The 23874-nt window shown below is 51.2% G+C and overlaps 1 protein-coding gene across 1 annotated transcript in view; it reads right to left on the reverse strand.

Moving 5' to 3' along the window:
• Positions 1-498: 498 nt before the first annotated feature.
• Positions 499-23874, reverse strand: part of LOC140084717 (plasma kallikrein-like) — a 48110-nt gene continuing 24734 nt past the window's right edge. Inside the window, exons 15-19 of the mRNA XM_072126475.1 lie at positions 19663-19769; positions 17959-18118; positions 5566-5678; positions 3993-4019; positions 499-647 (exon numbers count right to left, since the gene is read on the reverse strand). Coding sequence (XP_071982576.1) covers positions 643-647; positions 3993-4019; positions 5566-5678; positions 17959-18118; positions 19663-19769 — 412 coding nt within the window. The 3' untranslated portion in view covers positions 499-642. The remainder of the gene's footprint in view (positions 648-3992; positions 4020-5565; positions 5679-17958; positions 18119-19662; positions 19770-23874) is intronic.

The following is a 23874-nucleotide window of genomic DNA, read 5'->3' on the forward strand; positions in this document are numbered from 1 at the left end:
GTGAGCCCGGGATCCCCTCTTTTACATATTAATGTGACGGTCACTACCAGCTATGCAGTAGTTTTTGTGAAGTGCCTGTAGGTTCTTGCTGCCATAATTGGTTTGAGGGCTACGACTTTGTACCTTAGGTGCTTTATGGTTCCTTGTCCTCGGGCCGCTCCATTAGTCCTCATTTCATTTACCTGTGTCCTACAACATGTGTGTGAAAGTAAGTGCCCCCCCTGCTGCATCCAAGTGTGACCAACTCTATAACAGCAGAAGGTCTGCCCATTGCTGGTCCGGAGCGTCAGACGAGTGTGACCACAATGTCTGGGGGAGACGACAATCTGCAGACAATCCATCATTGTGGAGGAGGAGGAGGACATGCCGGAGCGGCCGGTGCTCTTCCCCTCAGGCTCAGGATGGACTCAGGTGCTGGGAGGAGGTGACTGGACCTGGTTCTGCCATGTCTGGTACCGCTGGGCCCAGAGTGTTGTGCGCAGGAAGTAAGAGGCGGAGTCATCAGGATGCATTTTATTATAATTACTAATCACACGTTTAGCGCTTATTGTTATTGTTTCTCCAGGTTTTGGGGTGCGCGGCTCATGTACTGGGGGTCCATACATCAGGGGGGCAGAGGTTATCTGAGGTCACTGCTCTGCGTTAACCTGTGGAGGACACAGTATACAGGACATTACTAGGAGACACAGGTCACCGTATACACAGGCATCTGATGTGGAGAATACAGACCCTGTACACACACACACACACACACACACACACATATATATACACATAGGGGGACATGCAAGTGTCTGACAGCAGAATTATTCTAATTACCCATGGCAACCAATCACAGCTCGGCTTTCATCTTCTCTCAGCTGTATATAAAATTAAAGCTGAGCTCTGATTGGTTACCATGAAAAACCTGAAAAGTTCTGCTCCCAGACATTTCTGATAAATCCCCCACATAGACTCTAGTCGCTGTATACAGTACAGACTCCACCCCTGAGGAACCTATAGAGGCAGGGTCTGATTACTATACATCCTGTGTCTAATAACAGTACAGACTCCTCCCCTGAGGAACCTATAGAGGCAGGCTCTGATCTCTGTATACATCCTGTGTCTAATAACAGTACAGACTCCTCCCCTGAGGAACCTATAGAGGCAGGCTCTGATCTCTGTATACATCCTGTGTCTAATAACAGTACAGATTCCGCTCCTGAGGAATTACAGTGCAGACTCCTCCCCTGAGGAACTTATAGAGGCAGGTTCTGATCGCTATACATCCTGTGTCTAATAACAGTACAGACTCCGCCCCTGAGGAACTTATAGAGGCAGGCTCTGATCACTGTACATCCTGTGTATAATACAGACTCCTCCCCTGAGGAACTTATAGAGGCAGGCTCTGATCACTGTATACGTCCTTTGTCTACTAACAGTACAGCCTCCTCCCCTGAGGATCTTGTAGAGGCAGGTTCTGATCACTATACATCCTGTGTATAATAACAGTACAGACTCAGCCCCTGAGGATCCTATAGAGGCAGGCTCTGATCACTGTATACATCCTGTGTATAATACAGACTCCTCCCCTGAGGAACTTATACAGTGATCAGAGCCTGCCTCTATATGTCCTTTGTCTACTAACAGTGCAGACTCCTCCCCTGAGGATCTTATAGAGGCAGGGTCTGATTACTATACATCCTGTGTATAATAACAGTACAGACTCCGCCCCTGAGGATCTTATAGAGGCAGGCTCTGACCACTGTACATCCTGTGTCTAATAACAGTACAGACTCCTCTCCTGAGGATCTTATAGAGGCAGGGTCTGATCACTGTATACATCCTGTGTATAATAACAGTACAGACTCCTCCCCTGAGGATCTTATAGAGGCAGGGTCTGATCACTGTATACATCCTGTGTATAATAACAGTACAGACTCCTCCCCTGAGGATCTTATTGAGGCAGGGTCTGATCACTGTATACATCCTGTGTATAATAACAGTACAGACTCCTCCCCTGAGGATCTTATAGAGGCAGGGTCTGATCACTGTATACATCCTGTGTATAATAACAGTACAGACTCCTCCCCTGAGGATCTTAGAGGCAGGGTCTGATCACTGTATACATCCTGTGTATAATAACAGTACAGACTCCTCCCCTGAGGATCTTATAGAGGCAGGGTCTGATCACTGTATACATCCTGTGTATAATAACAGTACAGACTCCTCCCCTGAGGATCTTATAGAGGCAGGGTCTGATCACTGTATACATCCTGTGTATAATAACAGTACAGACTCCTCCCCTGAGGATCTTATAGAGGCAGGGTCTGATCACTGTATACATCCTGTGTATAATAACAGTACAGACTCCTCCCCTGAGGATCTTATAGAGGCAGGGTCTGATCACTGTATACATCCTGTGTATAATAACAGTACAGACTCCTCCCCTGAGGATCTTAGAGGCAGGGTCTGATCACTGTATACATCCTGTGTATAATAACAGTACAGACTCCTCCCCTGAGGATCTTATAGAGGCAGGTTCTGATCAATATACATCCTGTGTATAATACAGACTCCTCCCCTGAGGATCTTATAGAGGCAGGGTCTGATTACTATACATCCTGTATCTAATTAAAATACAGACTTCTCCCCTGAGGTTCTTATAGAGGCAGGCTCTGATCACTATATAAATCCTGTGTCTAATAACAGTACAGACTCCACCCCTGAGGAACTTATAGAGGCAGGGTCTGATCACTGTATACGTCCTGTGTCTACTAACAGTACAGCCTCCTCCCTTGAGGTTCTTATAGAGGCAGGCTCTGATCACTGTACATCCTGTGTATAATAGTACAGACTCCTCCCCTGAGGATCTTATAGAGGCCGGCTCTGATCACTGTATACATCCTGTGTATAATAACAGTACAGACTCTTCCCCTGAGGTTCTTATAGAGGCAGATTCTGATCACTATACATCCTGTGTCTAATAACAGTACAGACTCCTCCCCTGAGGATCTTATAGAGGCAGGTTCTGATCACTATACATCCTGTGTCTACTAACAGTACAGCCTCCTCCCTTGAGGATCTTATAGAGGCAGGCTCTGATCACTGTACATCCTGTGTATAATAGTACAGACTCCTCCCCTGAGGATCTTATAAAGGCAGGTTCTGATCACTATACATCCTGTGTATAATAGTACAGACTCCTCCCCTGAGGATCTTATAGAGGCAGGTTCTGATCACTATACATCCTGTGTATAATAACAGTACAGACTCTTCCCCTGAGGATCTTATAAAGGCAGGTTCTGATCACTATACATCCTGTGTATAATAGTACAGACTCCTCCCCTGAGGATCTTATAGAGGCAGGCTCTGATCACTGTATACATCCTGTGTATAATAACAGTACAGACTCAGCCCCTGAGGATCTTATAGAGGCAGGCTCTGATCACTATACATCCTGTGCTTAATAGTACAGGCTTTACACCTGGGGCTCTAGGAACATTGCAGACTCCTGTGTCTGATAATCACAGTCTCTTCCCCTGAAGACCTCATAAAGTTGCTCTTTGATCGAAGGATTTATATTTTGGGTACAATTCTAAAGCCTCATAGACTGATCATCATCTAGGAAACTGACTCCTTCTACCTCACACTCTGATCACAATACAGACTCCACCCCCGAGGACCTCATAGTGTCCGTTTCTCATCGCCCTATAGACACTGGGGCACATTGTATTGTGCAGGGGGCCCCGGGTTCAGGATTTCTGAGCACTTGAATGAATCTCCCCTCACTGCTCCGACAGAGGGCACCAACTTTTTTTTTGGTGCACCTTTAACATGAGGCGTGAGACAGAATTCTGTTGTACACTTTATAAATACCTGTACAAGCAGTTTACACTGAAAAGAACCTGCAAAGTCCCACAGAAAGCTGAACGAGGAGCGAAGAGGGGGCAGCGCGGGACAACCCCTTTAATAAATGTGTCCTCATTGATGAGTTAGGAGTTAATACTCACAGGAAGGCAGCACATCCGGGGGAGAATCTGGGAAAACAAATGAAAACATGTGATGTCATTGGTTTTATTGTGATGTCATAGGTTACACCCTTAGGGTGGTGACACACGTGGCGTTTTTAGGTCGTTTTTAGTAGTGCGTTTTCAGATCGGGAAAAGACACATGCGTTAAAAAACAGCCTAAAAACGCCACATGTGTCACCACCCTAAGGGTGAGGCCACACGTGGCGGTTTGAAACCGTTTTTGGTCCCTTTTTTAAGCAGTCCGTTAAAAAAACGCATGTGTTAAAAAAAACATGTTTTTTAAAAAGGCATGTGTTTTTCGAAAACGCATTCGTTTTTGTCCATTTTTTATTGCGCAAATTCGGAAAACCTGTCAAAGACGGCTGCGTTTTTTAACGGATTGCTTAAAAAAAAATCACCCTTAGCCCTGGGCAGCCTCTTACATTAGAGCGAGTCCCTCACCTGGTGATTCGGAGCCCCGGACACTGATCCTGGAAAACCTTGTTAACCACTTGACCATCAGGGATGCAGGAAACTCACTGCTAATGGACATTCCCTGATACTTACCCTGATGTTATCCCTACGCTGGACCCTCGCCTGATGCTGGACCCTCAGTCGACACTGGAAGCACTCACCTGAAGCCGGACCCTCACCTGATGCTGGACCCTCGTGGACCCTAACCTGATGCCGGACCCTCACCTGATGCTGGAAGCCCTCACCTGATGCTGGACCCTCGTGGACCCTCACCTGATGCCGGACCCTCACCTGATGCTGGACCCTCGTGGACCCTCACCTGATGCCGGACCCTCACCTGATGCTGGAAGCCCTCACCTGATGCTGGACCCTCGTGGACCCTCACCTGAAGCCGGACCCTCACCTGATGCTGGACCCTCGTGGACCCTCACCTGATGCTGGACCCTCGTGGACCCTCACCTGATGCCGGACCCTCACCTGAAGCCGGACCCTCACCTGATGCTGGACCCTCGTGGACCCTCACCTGATGCCGGACCCTCACCTGATGCTGGACCCTCGTGGAACCTCACCTGATGCCGGACCCTCACCTGATGCTGGACCCTCGTGGACCCTCACCTGATGCCGGACCCTCACCTGATGCCGGACCCTCACCTGATGCTGGACCCTCGTGGACCCTCACCTGATGCCGGACCCTCACCTGATGCTGGACCCTCGTGGACCCTCACCTGATGCCGGACCCTCACCTGATGCTGGACCCTCGTGGACCCTCACCTGATGCCGGACCCTCACCTGATGCTGGACCCTCGTGGACCCTCACCTGATGCCGGACCCTCACCTGATGCCGGACCCTCGTGGACCCTCACCTGATGCCGGACCCTCACCTGATGCTGGACCCTCACCTGAAGCCAGACCCTCACCTGATGCCGGACCCTCGTGGACCCTCACCTGATGCCGGACCCTCACCTGATGCCGGACCCTCACCTGATGCTGGACCCTCGCCTGATGCTGGACCCTCACCTGAAGCCAGACCCTCACCTGATGCCAGACCCTCGTGGACCCTCACCTGATGCTGGACCCTCACCTAATGCCGGACCCTCACCTGATGCCGGACCCTTGCAGCTTCTTTGTGGGAAGCCAGACGTGACGCCGGGGGAATATTTGATGATCTGCGGCAGTGGGATGGACAATAGACTTTTCAGATAACAGGTGTTTCTGTAGAGGAAATAAACATAAATGGGACGTGATCAGCAGAGAAGAAGAGACCATCATCTACTGCAAAACATAATACAGCGCCAATTATAATGGATTATCCCTGGGAAGGAAAACGTGACGTTTAGGACCCCTGAAGGGGACACAAGGTCAATTAGGTCATCTTTTTATAGACACTCCCAGAACGCAGGAAGTGATTAGAGTCACCGGCACGACCTCCGGATGTGACACAACAATTAATCACAACCCCAAGGAGCTGCCACCAGTTCTCCTGTAATATAAGCCCGGGCCGTAACGGGATCATATAGGGTGAGGAACCAACCCGGTAATAGCTTCCCTCGCTTCGTGTTGCTGTGTATAACACGTGAGGCTCGGCTTCCCTCGCTTCGTGTGGCTGTGTATAACACGTGAGGCTCGGCTTCCCTCGTTTCCTGTCGCTGTGTATAACACGTGAGGCTCGGCTTCCCTCGTTTCCTGTCGCTGTGTATAACACGTGAGGCTCGGCTTCCCTCGTTTCCTGTCGCTGTGTATAACACGTGAGGCTCGGCTTCCCTCGCTTCCTGTCGCTGTGTATAACACGTGAGGCTCGGCTTCCCTCGCTTCGTGTGGCTGTGTATAACACGTGAGGCTCGGCTTCCCTCGCTTCGTGTGGCTGTGTATAACACGTGAGGCTCGGCTTCCCTCGCTTCGTGTGGCTGTGTATAACACGTGAGGCTCGGCTTCCCTCGCTTCGTGTGGCTGTGTATAACACGTGAGGCTCGGCTTCCCTCGCTTCGTGTGGCTGTGTATAACACGTGAGGCTCGGCTTCCCTCGCTTCGTGTGGCTGTGTATAACACGTGAGGCTCGGCTTCCCTCGTTTCCTGTCGCTGTGTATAACACGTGAGGCTCGGCTTCCCTCGTTTCCTGTCGCTGTGTATAACACGTGAGGCTCGGCTTCCCTCGCTTCGTGTGGCTGTGTATAACACGTGAGGCTCGGCTTCCCTCGCTTCGTGTGGCTGTGTATAACACGTGAGGCTCGGCTTCCCTCGCTTCGTGTGGCTGTGTATAACACGTGAGGCTCGGCTTCCCTCGCTTCGTGTGGCTGTGTATAACACGTGAGGCTCGGCTTCCCTCGCTTCGTGTGGCTGTGTATAACACGTGAGGCTCGGCTTCCCTCGCTTCGTGTGGCTGTGTATAACACGTGAGGCTCGGCTTCCCTCGCTTCGTGTGGCTGTGTATAACACGTGAGGCTCGGCTTCCCTCGCTTCGTGTGGCTGTGTATAACACGTGAGGCTCGGCTTCCCTCGCTTCGTGTGGCTGTGTATAACACGTGAGGCTCGGCTTCCCTCGCTTCGTGTGGCTGTGTATAACACGTGAGGCTCGGCTTCCCTCGCTTCCTGTCGCTGTGTATAACACGTGAGGCTCGGCTTCCCTCGCTTCGTGTGGCTGTGTATAACACGTGAGGCTCGGCTTCCCTCGCTTCGTGTGGCTGTGTATAACACGTGAGGCTCGGCTTCCCTCGCTTCGTGTGGCTGTGTATAACACGTGAGGCTCGGCTTCCCTCGCTTCGTGTGGCTGTGTATAACACGTGAGGCTCGGCTTCCATCGCTTCGTGTGGCTGTGTATAACACGTGAGGCTCGGCTTCCATCGCTTCGTGTGGCTGTGTATAACACGTGAGGCTCGGCTTCCCTCGCTTCCCTCTCCTCAGAGATTTTGCTCCATAGTGACATGATGGCATCACACAGTTGCCGCAGATTTGTCGGCTGCACATCCATGATGCGAATCTCCCGTTCCACCACATCCCAAAGATGCTCTATTGGATTGAGATCTGGTGACTGTGGAGGCCATTTGTGTCCAGTGACCTCATTGTCATGTTCAAGAAACCAGTCTGAGATGATTCCAGCTTTATGACATGGCGCATTATCCTGCTGAAAGTAGCCATCAGATGTTACAGGGTACATTGTGCTCATAAAGGGATGGACATGGGCAGCAACAATACCATGACACCAGCACCACCAGCCTGAGCCGCTGATACAAGGCAGGATGGATCCATGACACCACCACCACCAGCCTGACCCGCTGATACAAGGCAGGATGGATCCATGACACCACCACCACCAGCCTGACCCGCTGATACAAGGCAGGATGGATCCATGACACCACCACCACCAGCCTGAGCCGCTGATACAAGGCAGGATGGATCCATGACACCACCACCACCAGCCTGAGCCGCTGATACAAGGCAGGATGGATCCATGACACCACCACCACCAGCCTGAGCCGCTGATACAAGGCAGGATGGATCCATGACACCACCACCACCAGCCTGAGCCGCTGATACAAGGCAGGATGGATCCATGACACCACCACCACCAGCCTGAGCCGCTGATACAAGGCAGGATGGATCCATGACACCACCACCACCAGCCTGACCCGCTGATACAAGGCAGGATGGATCCATGACACCAGCACCACCAGCCTGAGCCGCTGATACAAGGCAGGATGGATCCATGACACCACCACCACCAGCCTGAGCCGCTGATACAAGGCAGGATGGATCCATGACACCACCAGCCTGACCTGCTGATACAAGGCAGGATGGATCCATGACACCACCACCACCAGCCTGACCCGCTGATACAAGGCAGGATGGATCCATGACACCACCACCAGCCTGACCCGCTGATACAAGGCAGGATGGATCCATGACACCACCACCACCAGCCTGACCCGCTGATACAAGGCAGGATGGATCCATGACACCACCACCACCAGCCTGAGCCGCTGATACAAGGCAGGATGGATCCATGACACCACCACCACCAGCCTGAGCCGCTGATACAAGGCAGGATGGATCCATGACACCACCACCACCAGCCTGACCCGCTGATACAAGGCAGGATGGATCCATGACACCACCACCACCAGCCTGACCCGCTGATACAAGACAGGATGGATCCATGACACCACCACCACCAGCCTGACCCGCTGATACAAGGCAGGATGGATCCATGACACCACCAGCCTGACCCGCTGATACAAGGCAGGATGGATCCATGACACCACCACCACCAGCCTGACCCGCTGATACAAGGCAGGATGGATCCATGACACCACCACCACCAGCCTGAGCCGCTGATACAAGGCAGGATGGATCCATGACACCAGCACCACCAGCCTGACCCGCTGATACAAGGCAGGATGGATCCATGACACCACCACCACCAGCCTGAGCCGCTGATACAAGGCAGGATGGATCCATGACACCACCAGCACCAGCCTGAGCCGCTGATACAAGGCAGGATGGATCCATGACACCAGCACCAGCCTGACCCGCTGATACAAGGCAGGATGGATCCATGACACCACCACCACCAGCCTGAGCCGCTGATACAAGGCAGGATGGATCCATGACACCACCACCACCAGCCTGACCCGCTGATACAAGGCAGGATGGATCCATGACACCACCACCACCAGCCTGAGCCGCTGATACAAGGCAGGATGGATCCATGACACCACCACCACCAGCCTGAGCCGCTGATACAAGGCAGGATGGATCCATGACACCACCACCACCAGCCTGACCCGCTGATACAAGGCAGGATGGATCCATGACACCACCACCACCAGCCTGACCCGCTGATACAAGGCAGGATGGATCCATGACACCACCACCACCAGCCTGAGCCGCTGATACAAGGCAGGATGGATCCATGACACCACCAGCACCAGCCTGAGCCGCTGATACAAGGCAGGATGGATCCATGACACCACCACCTCCAGCCTGACCCGCTGATACAAGGCAGGATGGATCCATGACACCACCACCACCAGCCTGAGCCGCTGATACAAGGCAGGATGGATCCATGACACCACCACCACCAGCCTGACCCGCTGATACAAGGCAGGATGGATCCATGACACCACCACCACCAGCCTGAGCCGCTGATACAAGGCAGGATGGATCCATGACACCACCACCACCAGCCTGAGCCGCTGATACAAGGCAGGATGGATCCATGACACCACCACCACCAGCCTGACCCGCTGATACAAGGCAGGATGGATCCATGACACCACCACCACCAGCCTGAGCCGCTGATACAAGGCAGGATGGATCCATGACACCACCACCACCAGCCTGAGCCGCTGATACAAGGCAGGATGGATCCATGACACCACCACCACCAGCCTGACCCGCTGATACAAGGCAGGATGGATCCATGACACCACCACCACCAGCCTGACCCGCTGATACAAGGCAGGATGGATCCATGACACCACCACCACCAGCCTGAGCCGCTGATACAAGGCAGGATGGATCCATGACACCACCAGCACCAGCCTGAGCCGCTGATACAAGGCAGGATGGATCCATGACACCACCACCTCCAGCCTGACCCGCTGATACAAGGCAGGATGGATCCATGACACCACCACCACCAGCCTGAGCCGCTGATACAAGGCAGGATGGATCCATGACACCACCACCACCAGCCTGACCCGCTGATACAAGGCAGGATGGATCCATGACACCACCACCACCAGCCTGAGCCGCTGATACAAGGCAGGATGGATCCATGACACCACCACCACCAGCCTGACCCGCTGATACAAGGCAGGATGGATCCATGACACCACCAGCACCAGCCTGACCCGCTGATACAAGGCAGGATGGATCCATGACACCACCACCACCAGCCTGACCCGCTGATACAAGGCAGGATGGATCCATGACACCACCACCACCAGCCTGACCCGCTGATACAAGGCAGGATGGATCCATGACACCACCACCAGCACCAGCCTGACCCGCTGATACAAGGCAGGATGGATCCATGACACCACCACCACCAGCCTGACCCGCTGATACAAGGCAGGATGGATCCATGACACCAGCACCACCAGCCTGAGCCGCTGATACAAGGCAGGATGGATCCATGACACCACCAGCACCAGCCTGACCCGCTGATACAAGGCAGGATGGATCCATGACACCAGCACCACCAGCCTGAGCCGCTGATACAAGGCAGGATGGATCCATGACACCACCACCACCAGCCTGAGCCGCTGATACAAGGCAGGATGGATCCATGACACCACCACCACCAGCCTGAGCCGCTGATACAAGGCAGGATGGATCCATGACACCACCACCACCAGCCTGACCCGCTGATACAAGGCAGGATGGATCCATGACACCACCACCACCAGCCTGACTTGCTGATACAAGGCAGGATGGATCCATGACACCACCACCACCAGCCTGACCCGCTGATACAAGGCAGGATGGATCCATGACACCACCAGCACCAGCCTGAGCCGCTGATACAAGGCAGGATGGATCCATGCTTTCATGTTGTTGTACCAAATTCTGACCCTACCATCCGAATGTAGCAGCAGAAATCGAGACTCATCAGACCAGGCAACGTTTTTCCAATCTTCTACTGTCCAATTTCAATGAGCTTGTGCAAATTGTAGCCTCAGTTTCCTGTTCTTAGCTGAAAGGAGTGGCACCCAGTGTGGTCTTCTGCTGCTGTAGCCCATCTGCCTCAGAGTTGGACGTACTGTGCGTTCAGAGATGCTCTTCTGCCTACCTCTGGCATCAACAAGGCATTTCCGCCCACAGAACTGCCGCTCACTGGATGTTTTTTCTTTTTCGGACCATTCTCTGTAAACCCTAGAGATGGTTGTGCGTGAAAATCCCAGTCGATCAGCAGTTTCTGAAATACTCAGACCAGCCCTTCTGGCACCAACAACCATGCCACGTTCACAGGCCACAAATCACCTTTCTTCCCCATACTGATGCTCGGGAGAACTGCAGGAGATTGTCTTGACCATGTCTACATGCCTAAATGCACTGCCACCATGTGATTGGCTGATTAGAAATTAAGTGTTAACGAGCAGTTGGACAGGTGTACCTAATAAAGTGGCCGGTGAGTGTATAGACAATGTAATAGTTTTGCTCAGGTTCTTTTTGTCTTCAGACTTGTGTGACTCCTCAGCAGGCAGTATGGGCAGTCATCGCAGGGCAGCCTCCATCATTCGTGTTTCGGGACCTGTGTTCCCTCTTCACTAGTCTCCAGCACTGAATTATATATTTTATATAACTGATTATATATAGTAGGTAACGGCACATTGTGATGGGTGCGGAGCCATCGGGCTAATGACTGTGTGCAGGCGCCAGGGAGGATCCTGTGGTCCGCTAGAGTCTGGCCTCTCGTGCGGTAGTAATACGAGGGCTACGTGACGGTGGCCCTGGCTGAGGGAGTAGGTGGCCCTGGGTGGAGTAACATGCATAAAAGTGCCCTGGTGGGGGAACTTACCCTCTTTTTCTGGAAATCAAAAAAAAAAAAAACTTGCAGAGAGCTGTTCCTGCCATGGCCCCAGACAACGCTGTGCGACGACATCTCCACGACAAAGGATCTGCCTGCTGTCCTCCCTGCTTGCAGAGGCACACAGAAGTGTTCACCCCCTCCGGCTCTGGGGTAGGTTGCTCTGGTAGGTAGTCGTAGCCTCAGGGTGAAGACACACACGTTTTTGGGCCATTTTTGGGCCGTTTTTACTAAGTGCGTTTTCAGATCGTTAAAAACGCATGCGTAAAAAAACGCATCCGTTTTTTAAAAACGCACTCGTTTTTTGAAAACGCATGCGTTTTTGTCCGTTTTTCCGAAATGGCGCAATGAAAAACGGACAAAAACGCATGCGTTTTAAAAAAACGCATGCGTTTTTAAAAACCGGATGCGTTTTTTAACGCATGCGTTTTTAACGATCTGAAAACGCACTTAGTAAAAACGGCCCAAAAACGTCATGTGTGTCTTCACCCTCAGGGCTGCTGTCCTCCCTGCTTGCAGAGGCACACAGAAGTGTCCACCCCCTCCGGCTCTGGGGTGGGTTGCTCTGGTAGGTAGTCGTAGCCTCAGCTCTGCTGTCCTCCCTGCTTGCAGAGGCACACAGAAGTGTCCACCCCCTCCGGCTCTGGGGTGGGTTGCTCTGGTAGGTAGTCGTAGCCTCAGCTCTGCTGTCCTCCCTGCTTGCAGAGGCACACAGAAGTGTCCACCCCCTCCGGCTCTGGGGTAGGTTGCTCTGGTAGGTAGTCGTAGCCTCAGCGCTTGTTCCCATCAGTGCCGGCGGCCGTGTCATACAGCTGCTACCACTCGCGGTCATACTGGGGCCGGTGAAGCCAGTCCCTGGTTCGTGCTGCTGCTAAAGGAGGTTTAGCTGCACCACCTTCTGTGCAGCGGCTGTGACGCCTCCCGCACTGCTGCCAGACGCTCCTGTGCCCATCCACCCAAAGTGTTCATCCCGATGTGGGCGAAGGATAATTACTGTAATTACATTAGAGAATCGGGCAGCCAATACTTTAGCTAGTGCAACACCCCTGCCAGTAGGTGCGAATAGCGCCCTCTCCAGGTAAGGAGCTTTCAGAGGGAGTCATTTCCCTGTAGAAAGTTTCTAGCACTGAGAGATTATGTAATAGCAGCTGTAGCCTCTGCCTGAACGGGCAATAGTTAAGTGGGTGTAAGCTATAGACCAATGATGTGACTGTATTGTAGACTGGAGTGTAATTGGAGAGGTGCTACCAACTGACCAGGGGGAGGATAAAACCCCTGTGCAGCACATGGGGAGCACCTGGTCTTAGTCCAGTCTTAGCTGGTCTATCTGGCCTCATGGTCTTTGTCTGTTAGAGAAGTCAGTGCACAGGACGCCTTTAGTGCTGACACAGAACCCAATGCCAGGAACTGAGTCCGGAGACTCTAATCCAGAGCTGCAGCTTCCACTGTCTGGACACAGCTCCATCTCCATTATCCCTGCATCTACTACCAGGCTGGTGCGCTATTCCCGAGGACCATCTCCATGAGCCCTCCAGTACCAGAATCTGCTGTGAGACCATTTAGGCCCTTTGCCTGCTACCTGTTGTTCAATAAAGAAACGTTAGTTGATTTGCACAACGTTGCCTCTTTCTGATCCCTGGATACGGCTGTTACCACCAAGGGCTTCCCATCCATTAACCAGGGCTTATCTTACACTCATGGGTTGCCCAAGGGAGAACCAGTACATCAGCCTCTCCCTCCATATTTCTTGCACACACCACCTGCTGGAGACCTGCCTGGCTGTAGGACAGCCCTCCAGTCCCCCATACCAAGCACCGTGATCACAGCGTGCCTAGGCCGCAACCGCCAGCCACTCCGGTATTCTGGGCCCCGGCTGCCTCCAGGCCCCAAGAAATGGCTAGGCGTCGGTGGGGGATGTTGCAAGTGGCGTTACGAACAGGATATCTATTTCTGTGCCTTATACTGGCACTATAGACTGTCCTTTTACTAAAAGACTGTGCTACCATCCGGGGTAAGACAAGTGATTGTGCAAGAGTGTACAGGAAAGACTGCTCGCCACGAGCTGTAGAGCACTGCTCAAGCACTCATGGGGTTAATCCCTGCAAAAGAACTGTGTCAGCTCGGTTATATCCGGCGCTGCAGCGCCCAAAGCATTAACCTCTGGAAGACTGTGTGGTGCAGCAAAGAATTCCAGCCCGCCAAAATCCTCACTGGCTCGCTAAGCTCCACCCCCTGCGTGGTTGGGGTGAAGTACCTTGGAGGAGGAGCCGGAGTGGTTGTGGCCCAGCAAGGAAGAGGGTTAATCAGCCAGCTTGGATTCTGGCACCTGAACCTGCCGACCACGTGCACACCAGCTAGAGTGCTGACGCACGTGTCCAGCCACCGGAAAGGAGCATTGCTGATCATCGTTGAGCACCTTTTGCCTGCCTGACATCGGGAAAAGAGATTGTGCACCCGAGCTGACCCATCACCGAGGCTGATCCTGAGTGAGTACCCAGCGGTACCCGTTGAGATGCCGGTGTTCTATGCCCGTTTTGTATGTTAAGATGCCCAGAGAGTTTACTCCTTGCACTCTGAAGTAGCACCTGCCCCGCAAGAGTCTGCGCCGCCTTCAGAGAAGGACCTCTGTGGAGTAGCCACATCTGAGGTTACATGGCGCAGCTACTCCACGCCCCGGTAGCCTCTTTTCCCCTCCTACTCACCATCTACAAGGAGCTGCGCGCCCTCACCTGACGAATCTGCCGTCTGAGCATGCGCAGAACAGCAGGCCCGCGCCTGTGCGGTCACTGCTCCGAAGCCGGGGCTGCACACATTCGTCGGACGAATCTTGGCGAGTAGGAGGGGAAAAGAGGCTACCGGGGCGTGGAGTAGCCGCGCCATGTAACCTCAGATGCGGCTACTCCACGCCCCAGTAGCCGCATAAAAAAATTTTCATACAAGGCTCATAAAACTTACTAAAAAAGTGTGGGACGTGAGGATAGCCCTTAAAAGGGCTATCCTCACGTCCCATTGATCCACCTACCACCCGATCTACCTTTATAGGTAGTTTTGTGGTGGTAGGTTCCCTTTAAGCAAATACATTATTTTGACCCAGAGCCAGAGACTTTCCTTTGCTCCTTTATTTATTACAAAACTCAACAGACTCTCCTTGAACTTTTCCCCAGTTGTGATCCGAAAGCTCCCCTCTCTGCTGACTGCAGAGCAACAACTGCTTCTTCATATCAAGAGGAGACCCTTTGTATATTATTGTTTTGCTTTTTCCTTCATCAAGGACTGTGCCCAGAGGATGGACGATCTCTGTGATCTCTCTGAGAGACTGATCGTCCATACATTTTGAGGGAAATAAAATCTATTTATTTGCACTTTATGCCTTCCCTTGTAGGACACTGATATTTTTCTATGTCCCTATCTTTGCCTTCTCTTTCAGGTCAGAACTGTCTATATTGTTACTATGTATATTATTCCTTTCTTTTCAGGAAAAGGACATTTCAATTGCTACTATAAGCAGCCATCATGTTTATTGGAACGTTATGTAGCGTTTCTAAGCATTGTACCCATCGGGCTGTTTAAGCCAATCTGACATTTGCACAACTATTGTTAGTCACAATTGCTGATGTTAGTTTTCCATTAACCTTTTTATAGGCTCTGCAGCCAGGAGGATAAGACTGTGTGGGACATTCATTGTATTTCTGTCAAATCCTGATCGCAGGCTTACACCTCAAACCAAAGCTTCATATTTGTGTGGCCTCTGTAAACCAGGGGTCTAAGTAGTGACACTTAGATGTCCCACACTAGGGTAAGACTATCAGACAGCAGGTATACGGTGTAAAGTATATTATATATGCACTATATATATTTATGATTATGACACCTAGCTGATTACAGCATATAGCACCACACATTTCCTAAGAAAACAGTTGGTTTAAGAGTGTTACCTACCAACTGTATGTTCTACACTTATGTGCTCAGTCCAACACCAACCCCGGTGCCTGTAGCCAGGGCCTTGAGCCTCTTCAGGCTGTAGCGTGCATGAGCCATGTGGAAGCCATATGCTGCTGGCCGGCTTTAGCCTACATTCCCATCCCGTCCATAGTGGTTCATTCAATTACCAAGGGGGTATGCAACACCCCTGCCAATGCATAGGCAGGCTGGTATTTTCCAATAGTGTCCTCTCCAGGTCAGGAGCTGTTACGGGGAGTCATGAACCCTTTAGTACTGTAGCTACTACCTGCTAAGCAAGAGTTAACACTGTGACTGGTCAATGTGACTGACCAATGATTTCTTTTAAAGTAAGCTGGAAGGTGATTGGAGGAGTGCTACCACCTGACCAGGGAGTATATTAACCCCTGCTGGGGGGGAGCACATGGGCTTGGATTCCAGTCCGTAGGTAGAGGAGCAGGTCCAGTGTGCGTCTCCTCCAGACCCAGTACCAGGAAGAAGAGGTACCATAGTCCGCTGCCTGATACCTGAGGGCGACTCAGGAGACCTAAGCCCCAGAGCAGAGGTCCCCATCTGGTCTCTATCCCTACCAGGCTGAGAATAACCTTCCTGCGGACCACCTATCTGCCACCGGCTCACCAGCTTTACTGAAATCTTCTGTTCATCGTTTGGCCGTTGCCTGTTGTTCAGTAAAGAACTGTAAGTTGATTTGCACAACGTTGCCTCCATCTGATCCCTGGATATGGCTGTTACCACCACGGGCTCCCCATCCATTACCCAGGGACATATATTACAGACACTCAGGGGTTGCCCCAGGGAGATCCAGTACATCAGCCTCTCCCTCCATATTTCTTGCACACACCACCTGCTGGAGACCTGCACTTTGGACTCCATACCAAGCATTGGGACCACAGTGTGCCCAAGGCCGCACTTGCCAGCCCCGCCAGTATTCTGGGCCCCCAACAAAGGCTGGGCCCCGGTGGAGGATGTTGCACATAATAAACACCATCAGCAGCACAAACATAATGCACTTACTCAACGATAATCCCTGATGATGTTCCACTAAGATGGAAAGACGTTGGGTGTGAATAATGAGCAGTAGATGCCGGATTGTGCGGATTATCGGAGGTAGTGGATCCTCTGGACCACCGCAAACAATGACACCGGGGATAGGAGTCTAAGTGGTATCACCAGAGCTGGCCGGAAGGGGGATGGACTTGCTGTGGCATGGAACCACCAGCAAGGTACCACCAGGTACCACCGCGGTGGCAGCCAAGGCGAAGTACAGAATCGTCAAGCAAACTCGTGGTCGGGGACAGGCAGGAGGTCGAGACAGGCAGCACAGGATCGGAGTCGGGGACGTAGCGATAGGTCAGGACAGGCAGCACAGGATCGGAGTCGGGGACGTAGCGGTAGGTCAGGACAGGCAGCACAGGGTCAGAGTCGGGGATGTAGCGGTAGGTCAGGACAGGCAGCACAGGATCAGAGTCGGGGACGAAGCAGTAGGTCAGGACAGGCAGCACAGGATCAGAGTCGGGGACGAAGCAGTAGGTCAGGACAGTCAGCACAGGATCAGAGTCAGGAACAGAACCAAGTTCACAACAGTAAATCAGGATAATCGCAAAGGGCATGGAACAAGCTTTCTCTCAGGCGTAGAGCACAGAGATCCGACAGGGGACACAAGAAGGGGCAGGAATTTATCTTGGTAGGCGGCCAGCGCTATTTAAATCTTACAGAGCCGGCGCACACATTCCCCTCTCCTTGGGCGCTCGCCGGCTCTGTAAGGATCGCGGGGAGCCCGGAGAGGTGAGTTAGCGTGCTCCTGGGGCACAGTAAGACACACGGGTGCGGCTATGACCAGGGATAGGGGTCGCAGGGGCACCCGAGGCCATGACAATAGGACACAACCCCATGCCCTCAGTGGCCCTTTCCATGATTAGATGCCGACCACAGCTTGTCAGGTCCACAGGTCACACTGGACTTACACCACCACCTGATGGCCACAGAACCACAGCTTGTACTCACAGCTGATCTGGGAGAAGGCCCAACCGGTTAAAGAAGGTGAAGAACTGACACAGGGAGTCCTGGGTGCAGATGTCTTGGCATTCTCTGTAAGATGTGGTTTTCAGGCTTCGCTCCTCAGACCCAGGGAAGTTCAGATCCTCGTACTCCACCGCCACACACTCTAAAGGAGAGACATCAATGACCAGACTAGATCGACACTGGAACAGTCCCCCACCAACGTGGACGCCTGGACACGTCACCCACCAACGTGGACCCCTGGACACGTCACCCACCAACGTGGACCCCTGGACACGTCACCCACCAACGTGGACCCCTGGACACGTCACCCACCAATGTGGACCCCTGGACACGTCACCCACCAACGTGGACCCCTGGACACGTCACCCACCAACGTGGACGCCTGGACACGTCACCCACTCCTGACTGATTAGATAGACACTATACAGATCACTCACCTATGTCATTAACTGGAACGTGACCCGTTATGATGACACCTTGACCTGTCACTACTGTGTGTACAGGCGTAGGGTAAAAAATCAGGACCAGTAACCGCGCTTCTCAGTGTTGACAAGGCTTTTATTTAGATGCATACAAGGACGACGCGTTTCGGGAGCGTACCGCTCCCTTCCTCAGGTCCGGATAGTTTTTTTACACAGCTCTATTATACAAAAAATCTAAATAAATATATATAGATAAAAGAGACAAATGGATATACAGAAGAGTCAATAAAAAAACTTTTTTCAATTCATATATAAAAATCATATATAAAACACACAATTAGATATAAATAATTAATGTATAAAGCGTTTTGAGATACATGGAAACGGTAATGAGCCACTAGTCTAATTGGGTAAGTATATAACATATAGAGACGTGATGGTAGGTGGTTCATTATTGAAGAGGTTCTAGTGATGTATAGCACATGATACCCAATATAAAGGTGAAGCTGAAAAGAAGTCTGGAGTGATATAGGAAGAAGATATTAACTGACCCGTATAGCCTCAGTCTCTCCTGTGCTGGTGGTAGGGGACACCGATTCTTCCCTAGGATGGTGTTAGTTCTATATACATGACATCTTATAGCTCATATTGCAGTGGGTTGTAAATAGGGAGAGATAGAGTTGGGGCTTACCCTAGCGGTGTTAGCGATAGTTGATGAACCACCTACCATCACGTCTCTATATGTTATATATTTATATACTTACCCAATTAGACTAGTGGCTCATTACCGTTTCCATGTATCTCAAAACGCTTTATACATTAATTATTTATATCTAATTGTGTGTTTTATATATGATTTTTATATATGAATTGAAAAAAGTTTTTTTATTGACTCTTCTGTATATCCATTTGTCTCTTTTATCTATATATATTTATTTAGATTTTTTGTATAATAGAGCTGTGTAAAAAAACTATCCGGACCTGAGGAAGGGAGCGGTACGCTCCCGAAACGCGTCGTCCTTGTATGCATCTAAATAAAAGCCTTGTCAACACTGAGAAGCGCGGTTACTGGTCCTGATTTTTTACCCTACGCCTGTACACACAGTAGTGACAGGTCAAGGTGTCATCATAATGGGTCATGTTCCAGTTAATGCAATGGTTAGTGATCTGTATAGTGTCTATCTAATCAGTCAGGAGTGGGTGACGTGTCCAGGGTCCACGTTGCTGGGTGGTCTGATAAGATAGACCCCGGGGCATCACTCACCATGGTGGACGCCTGACAGAGGTTTGCTAAAGCCAGATATCGCATGTGGTAAGTAGCTGACATTGTCAGGAGCTCCGCGGACACCGCTCTGCAGGAAGCAGAAGAACCTACACAAGAAAAAGTCCTCGTTAGATGATCAGATCTTCAATCATCTGCACATGTAGGTTCATATAATAGAGGTGACAGGACTGGTAGATGAGAGAACTGGTTAGTAGGAGAGGAGGACTGGTAGATGGGAGAACTGGTTAGTAGGAGAGGAGGACTGGTAGATGAGAGAACTGGTTAGTAGGAGAGGAGGACTGGTAGATGAGAGAACTGGTTAGTAGGAGAGGAGGACTGGTAGATGAGAGAACTGGTTAGTAGGAGAGGAGGACTGGTAGATGAGAGAACTGGTTAGTAGGAGAGGACTGGTAGATGGGAGGACTGGTTAATGAGAGAACTGGTTAGTAGGAGAGGAGGACTGGTAGATGGGAGAACTGGTTAGTAGGAGAGGACTGGTAGATGAGAGAACTGGTTAGTAGGAGAGGACTGGTAGATGGGAGGACTGGTTAGTAGGAGAGGAGGACTGGTAGATGAGAGAACTGGTTAGTAGGAGAGGAGGACTGGTAGATGAGAGAACTGGTTAGTAGGAGAGGACTGGTAGATGAGAGAACTGGTTAGTAGGAGAGGACTGGTAGATGGAAGAACTGGTTAGTAGGAGAGGACTGGTAGATGAGAGAACTGGTTAGTAGGAGAGGAGGACTGAAAGAGGAGAGAACTGGTTAGTAGGAGAGGAGGACTGGTAGATGAGAGAACTGGTTAGTAGGAGAGGAGGACTGGTAGATGGGAGGACTGGTTAGTAGGAGAGGACTGGTAGATGAGAGAACTGGTTAGTAGGAGAGGACTGGTAGATGGGAGAACTGGTTAGTAGGAGAGGAGGACTGGTAGATGGGAGGACTGGTTAGTAGGAGAGGAGGACTGAAAGAGGAGAGAACTGGTTAGTAGGAGAGGAGGACTGGTAGATGGGAGAACTGGTTAGTAGGAGAGGACTGGTAGATGAGAGAACTGGTTAGTAGGAGAGGACTGGTAGATGGGAGAACTGGTTAGTAGGAGAGGAGGACTGGTAGATGGGAGAACTGGTTAGTAGGAGAGGAGGACTGGTAGATGGGAGAACTGGTTAGTAGGAGAGGAGGACTGGTAGATGGGAGAACTGGTTAGTAGGAGAGGAGGACTGGTAGATGAGAGAACTGGTTAGTAGGAGAGGAGGACTGGTAGATGAGAGAACTGGTTAGTAGGAGAGGACTGGTAGATGAGAGAACTGGTTAGTAGGAGAGGAGGACTGGTAGATGAGAGAACTGGTTAGTAGGAGAGGAGGACTGGTAGATGGGAGAACTGGTTAGTAGGAGAGGACTGGTAGATGGGAGAACTGGTTAGTAGGAGAGGACTGGTAGATGGGAGAACTGGTTAGTAGGAGAGGAGGACTGGTAGATGAGAGAACTGGTTAGTAGGAGAGGAGGACTGGTAGATGGGAGAACTGGTTAGTAGGAGAGGAGGACTGGTAGATGGGAGAACTGGTTAGTAGGAGAGGACTGGTAGATGAGAGAACTGGTTAGTAGGAGAGGACTGGTAGATGAGAGAACTGGTTAGTAGGAGAGGAGGACTGGTAGATGGGAGAACTGGTTAGTAGGAGGAGGACTGGTAGATGAGAGAACTGGTTAGTAGGAGGAGGACTGGTAGATGAGAGAACTGGTTAGTAGGAGAGGAGGACTGGTAGATGAGAGAACTGGTTAGTAGGAGAGGACTGGTAGATGGGAGAACTGGTTAGTAGGAGAGGAGGACTGGTAGATGAGAGAACTGGTTAGTAGGAGAGGAGGACTGGTAGATGGGAGAACTGGTTAGTAGGAGTGGAGGACTGGTAGATGGGAGAACTGGTTAGTAGGAGAGGAGGACTGGTAGATGGGAGAACTGGTTAGTAGGAGAGGAGGACTGGTAGATGAGAGAACTGGTTAGTAGGAGAGGAGGACTGGTAGATGAGAGAACTGGTTAGTAGGAGAGGACTGGTAGATGAGAGAACTGGTTAGTAGGAGAGGAGGACTGGTAGATGAGAGAACTGGTTAGTAGGAGAGGAGGACTGGTAGATGGGAGAACTGGTTAGTAGGAGAGGAGGACTGGTAGATGAGAGAACTGGTTAGTAGGAGAGGAGGACTGGTAGATGAGAGAACTGGTTAGTAGGAGAGGAGGACTGGTAGATGGGAGAACTGGTTAGTAGGAAAGGACTGGTAGATGAGAGAACTGGTTAGTAGGAGAGGAGGACTGGTAGATGAGAGAACTGGTTAGTAGGAGAGGAGGACTGGTAGATGGGAGAACTGGTTAGTAGGAGAGGAGGACTGGTAGATGAGAGAACTGGTTAGTAGGAGAGGAGGACTGGTAGATGGGAGAACTGGTTAGTAGGAGAGGAGGACTGGTAGATGAGAGAACTGGTTAGTAGGAGAGGACTGGTAGACGGGAGAACTGGTTAGTAGGAGAGGAGGACTGGTAGATGGGAGAACTGGTTAGTAGGAGAGGAGGACTGGTAGATGGGAGAACTGGTTAGTAGGAGAGGAGGACTGGTAGATGGGAGAACTGGTTAGTAGGAGAGGAGGACTGGTAGATGAGAGAACTGGTTAGTAGGAGAGGACTGGTAGATGGGAGAACTGGTTAGTAGGAGAGGAGGACTGGTAGATGAGAGAACTGGTTAGTAGGAGAGGAGGACTGGTAGATGAGAGAACTGGTTAGTAGGAGAGGAGGACTGGTAGATGGGAGAACTGGTTAGTAGGAGAGGACTGGTAGATGGGAGAACTGGTTAGTAGGAGAGGACTGGTAGATGAGAGAACTGGTTAGTAGGAGAGGAGGACTGGTAGATGGGAGAACTGGTTAGTAGGAGAGGACTGGTAGATGGGAGAACTGGTTAGTAGGAGAGGAGGACTAGTAGATGGGAGAACTGGTTAGTAGGAGAGGAGGACTGGTAGATGAGAGAACTGGTTAGTAGGAGAGGAGGACTGGTAGATGGGAGAACTGGTTAGTAGGAGAGGACTGGTAGATGGGAGAACTGGTTAGTAGGAGAGGAGGACTGGTAGATGAGAGAACTGGTTAGTAGGAGAGGAGGACTGGTAGATGGGAGAACTGGTTAGTAGGAGAGGAGGACTGGTAGATGAGAGAACTGGTTAGTAGGAGAGGAGGACTGGTAGATGGGAGAACTGGTTAGTAGGAGAGGAGGACTGGTAGATGAGAGAACTGGTTAGTAGGAGGAGGACTGGTAGATGGGAGAACTGGTTAGTAGGAGAGGACTGGTAGATGGGAGAACTGGTTAGTAGGAGAGGACTGGTAGATGAGAGAACTGGTTAGTAGGAGAGGACTGGTAGATGGGAGAACTGGTTAGTAGGAGAGGAGGACTGGTAGATGGGAGAACTGGTTAGTAGGAGAGGAGGACTGGTAGATGGGAGAACTGGTTAGCAGGAGAGGAGGACTGGTAGATGAGAGAACTGGTTAGCAGGATAGGAGGACTGGTAGATGGGATAACTGGTTAGTAGGAGAGGAGGACTGGTAGATGAGAGAACTGGTTAGTAGGAGAGGAGGACTGGTAGATGGGAGAACTGGTTAGTAGGAGAGGAGGACTGGTAGATGAGAGAACTGGTTAGTAGGAGAGGAGGACTGGTAGATGGGAGAACTGGTTAGTAGGAGAGGAGGACTGGTAGATGGGAGAACTGGTTAGTAGGAGAGGACTGGTAGATGAGAGAACTGGTTAGTAGGAGAGGAGGACTGGTAGATGGGAGAACTGGTTAGTAGGAGAGGACTGGTAGATGGGAGAACTGGTTAGTAGGAGAGGAGGACTGGTAGATGAGAGAACTGGTTAGTAGGAGAGGACTGGTAGATGGGAGAACTGGTTAGTAGGAGAGGAGGACTGGTAGATGAGAGAACTGGTTAGTAGGAGAGGAGGACTGGTAGATGGGAGAACTGGTTAGTAGGAGAGGACTGGTAGATGAGAGAACTGGTTAGTAGGAGAGGAGGACTGGTAGATGGGAGAACTGGTTAGTAGGAGAGGAGGACTGGTAGATGGGAGAACTGGTTAGTAGGAAAGGACTGGTAGATGAGAGAACTGGTTAGTAGGAGGAGGACTGGTAGATGAGAGAACTGGTTAGTAGGAGGAGGACTGGTAGATGAGAGAACTGGTTAGTAGGAGAGGACTGGTAGATG

The sequence above is a fragment of the Engystomops pustulosus genome, chromosome 1 (genome assembly GCF_040894005.1).
Source record: "Engystomops pustulosus chromosome 1, aEngPut4.maternal, whole genome shotgun sequence".
NCBI lineage: Eukaryota > Metazoa > Chordata > Amphibia > Anura > Leptodactylidae > Engystomops > Engystomops pustulosus.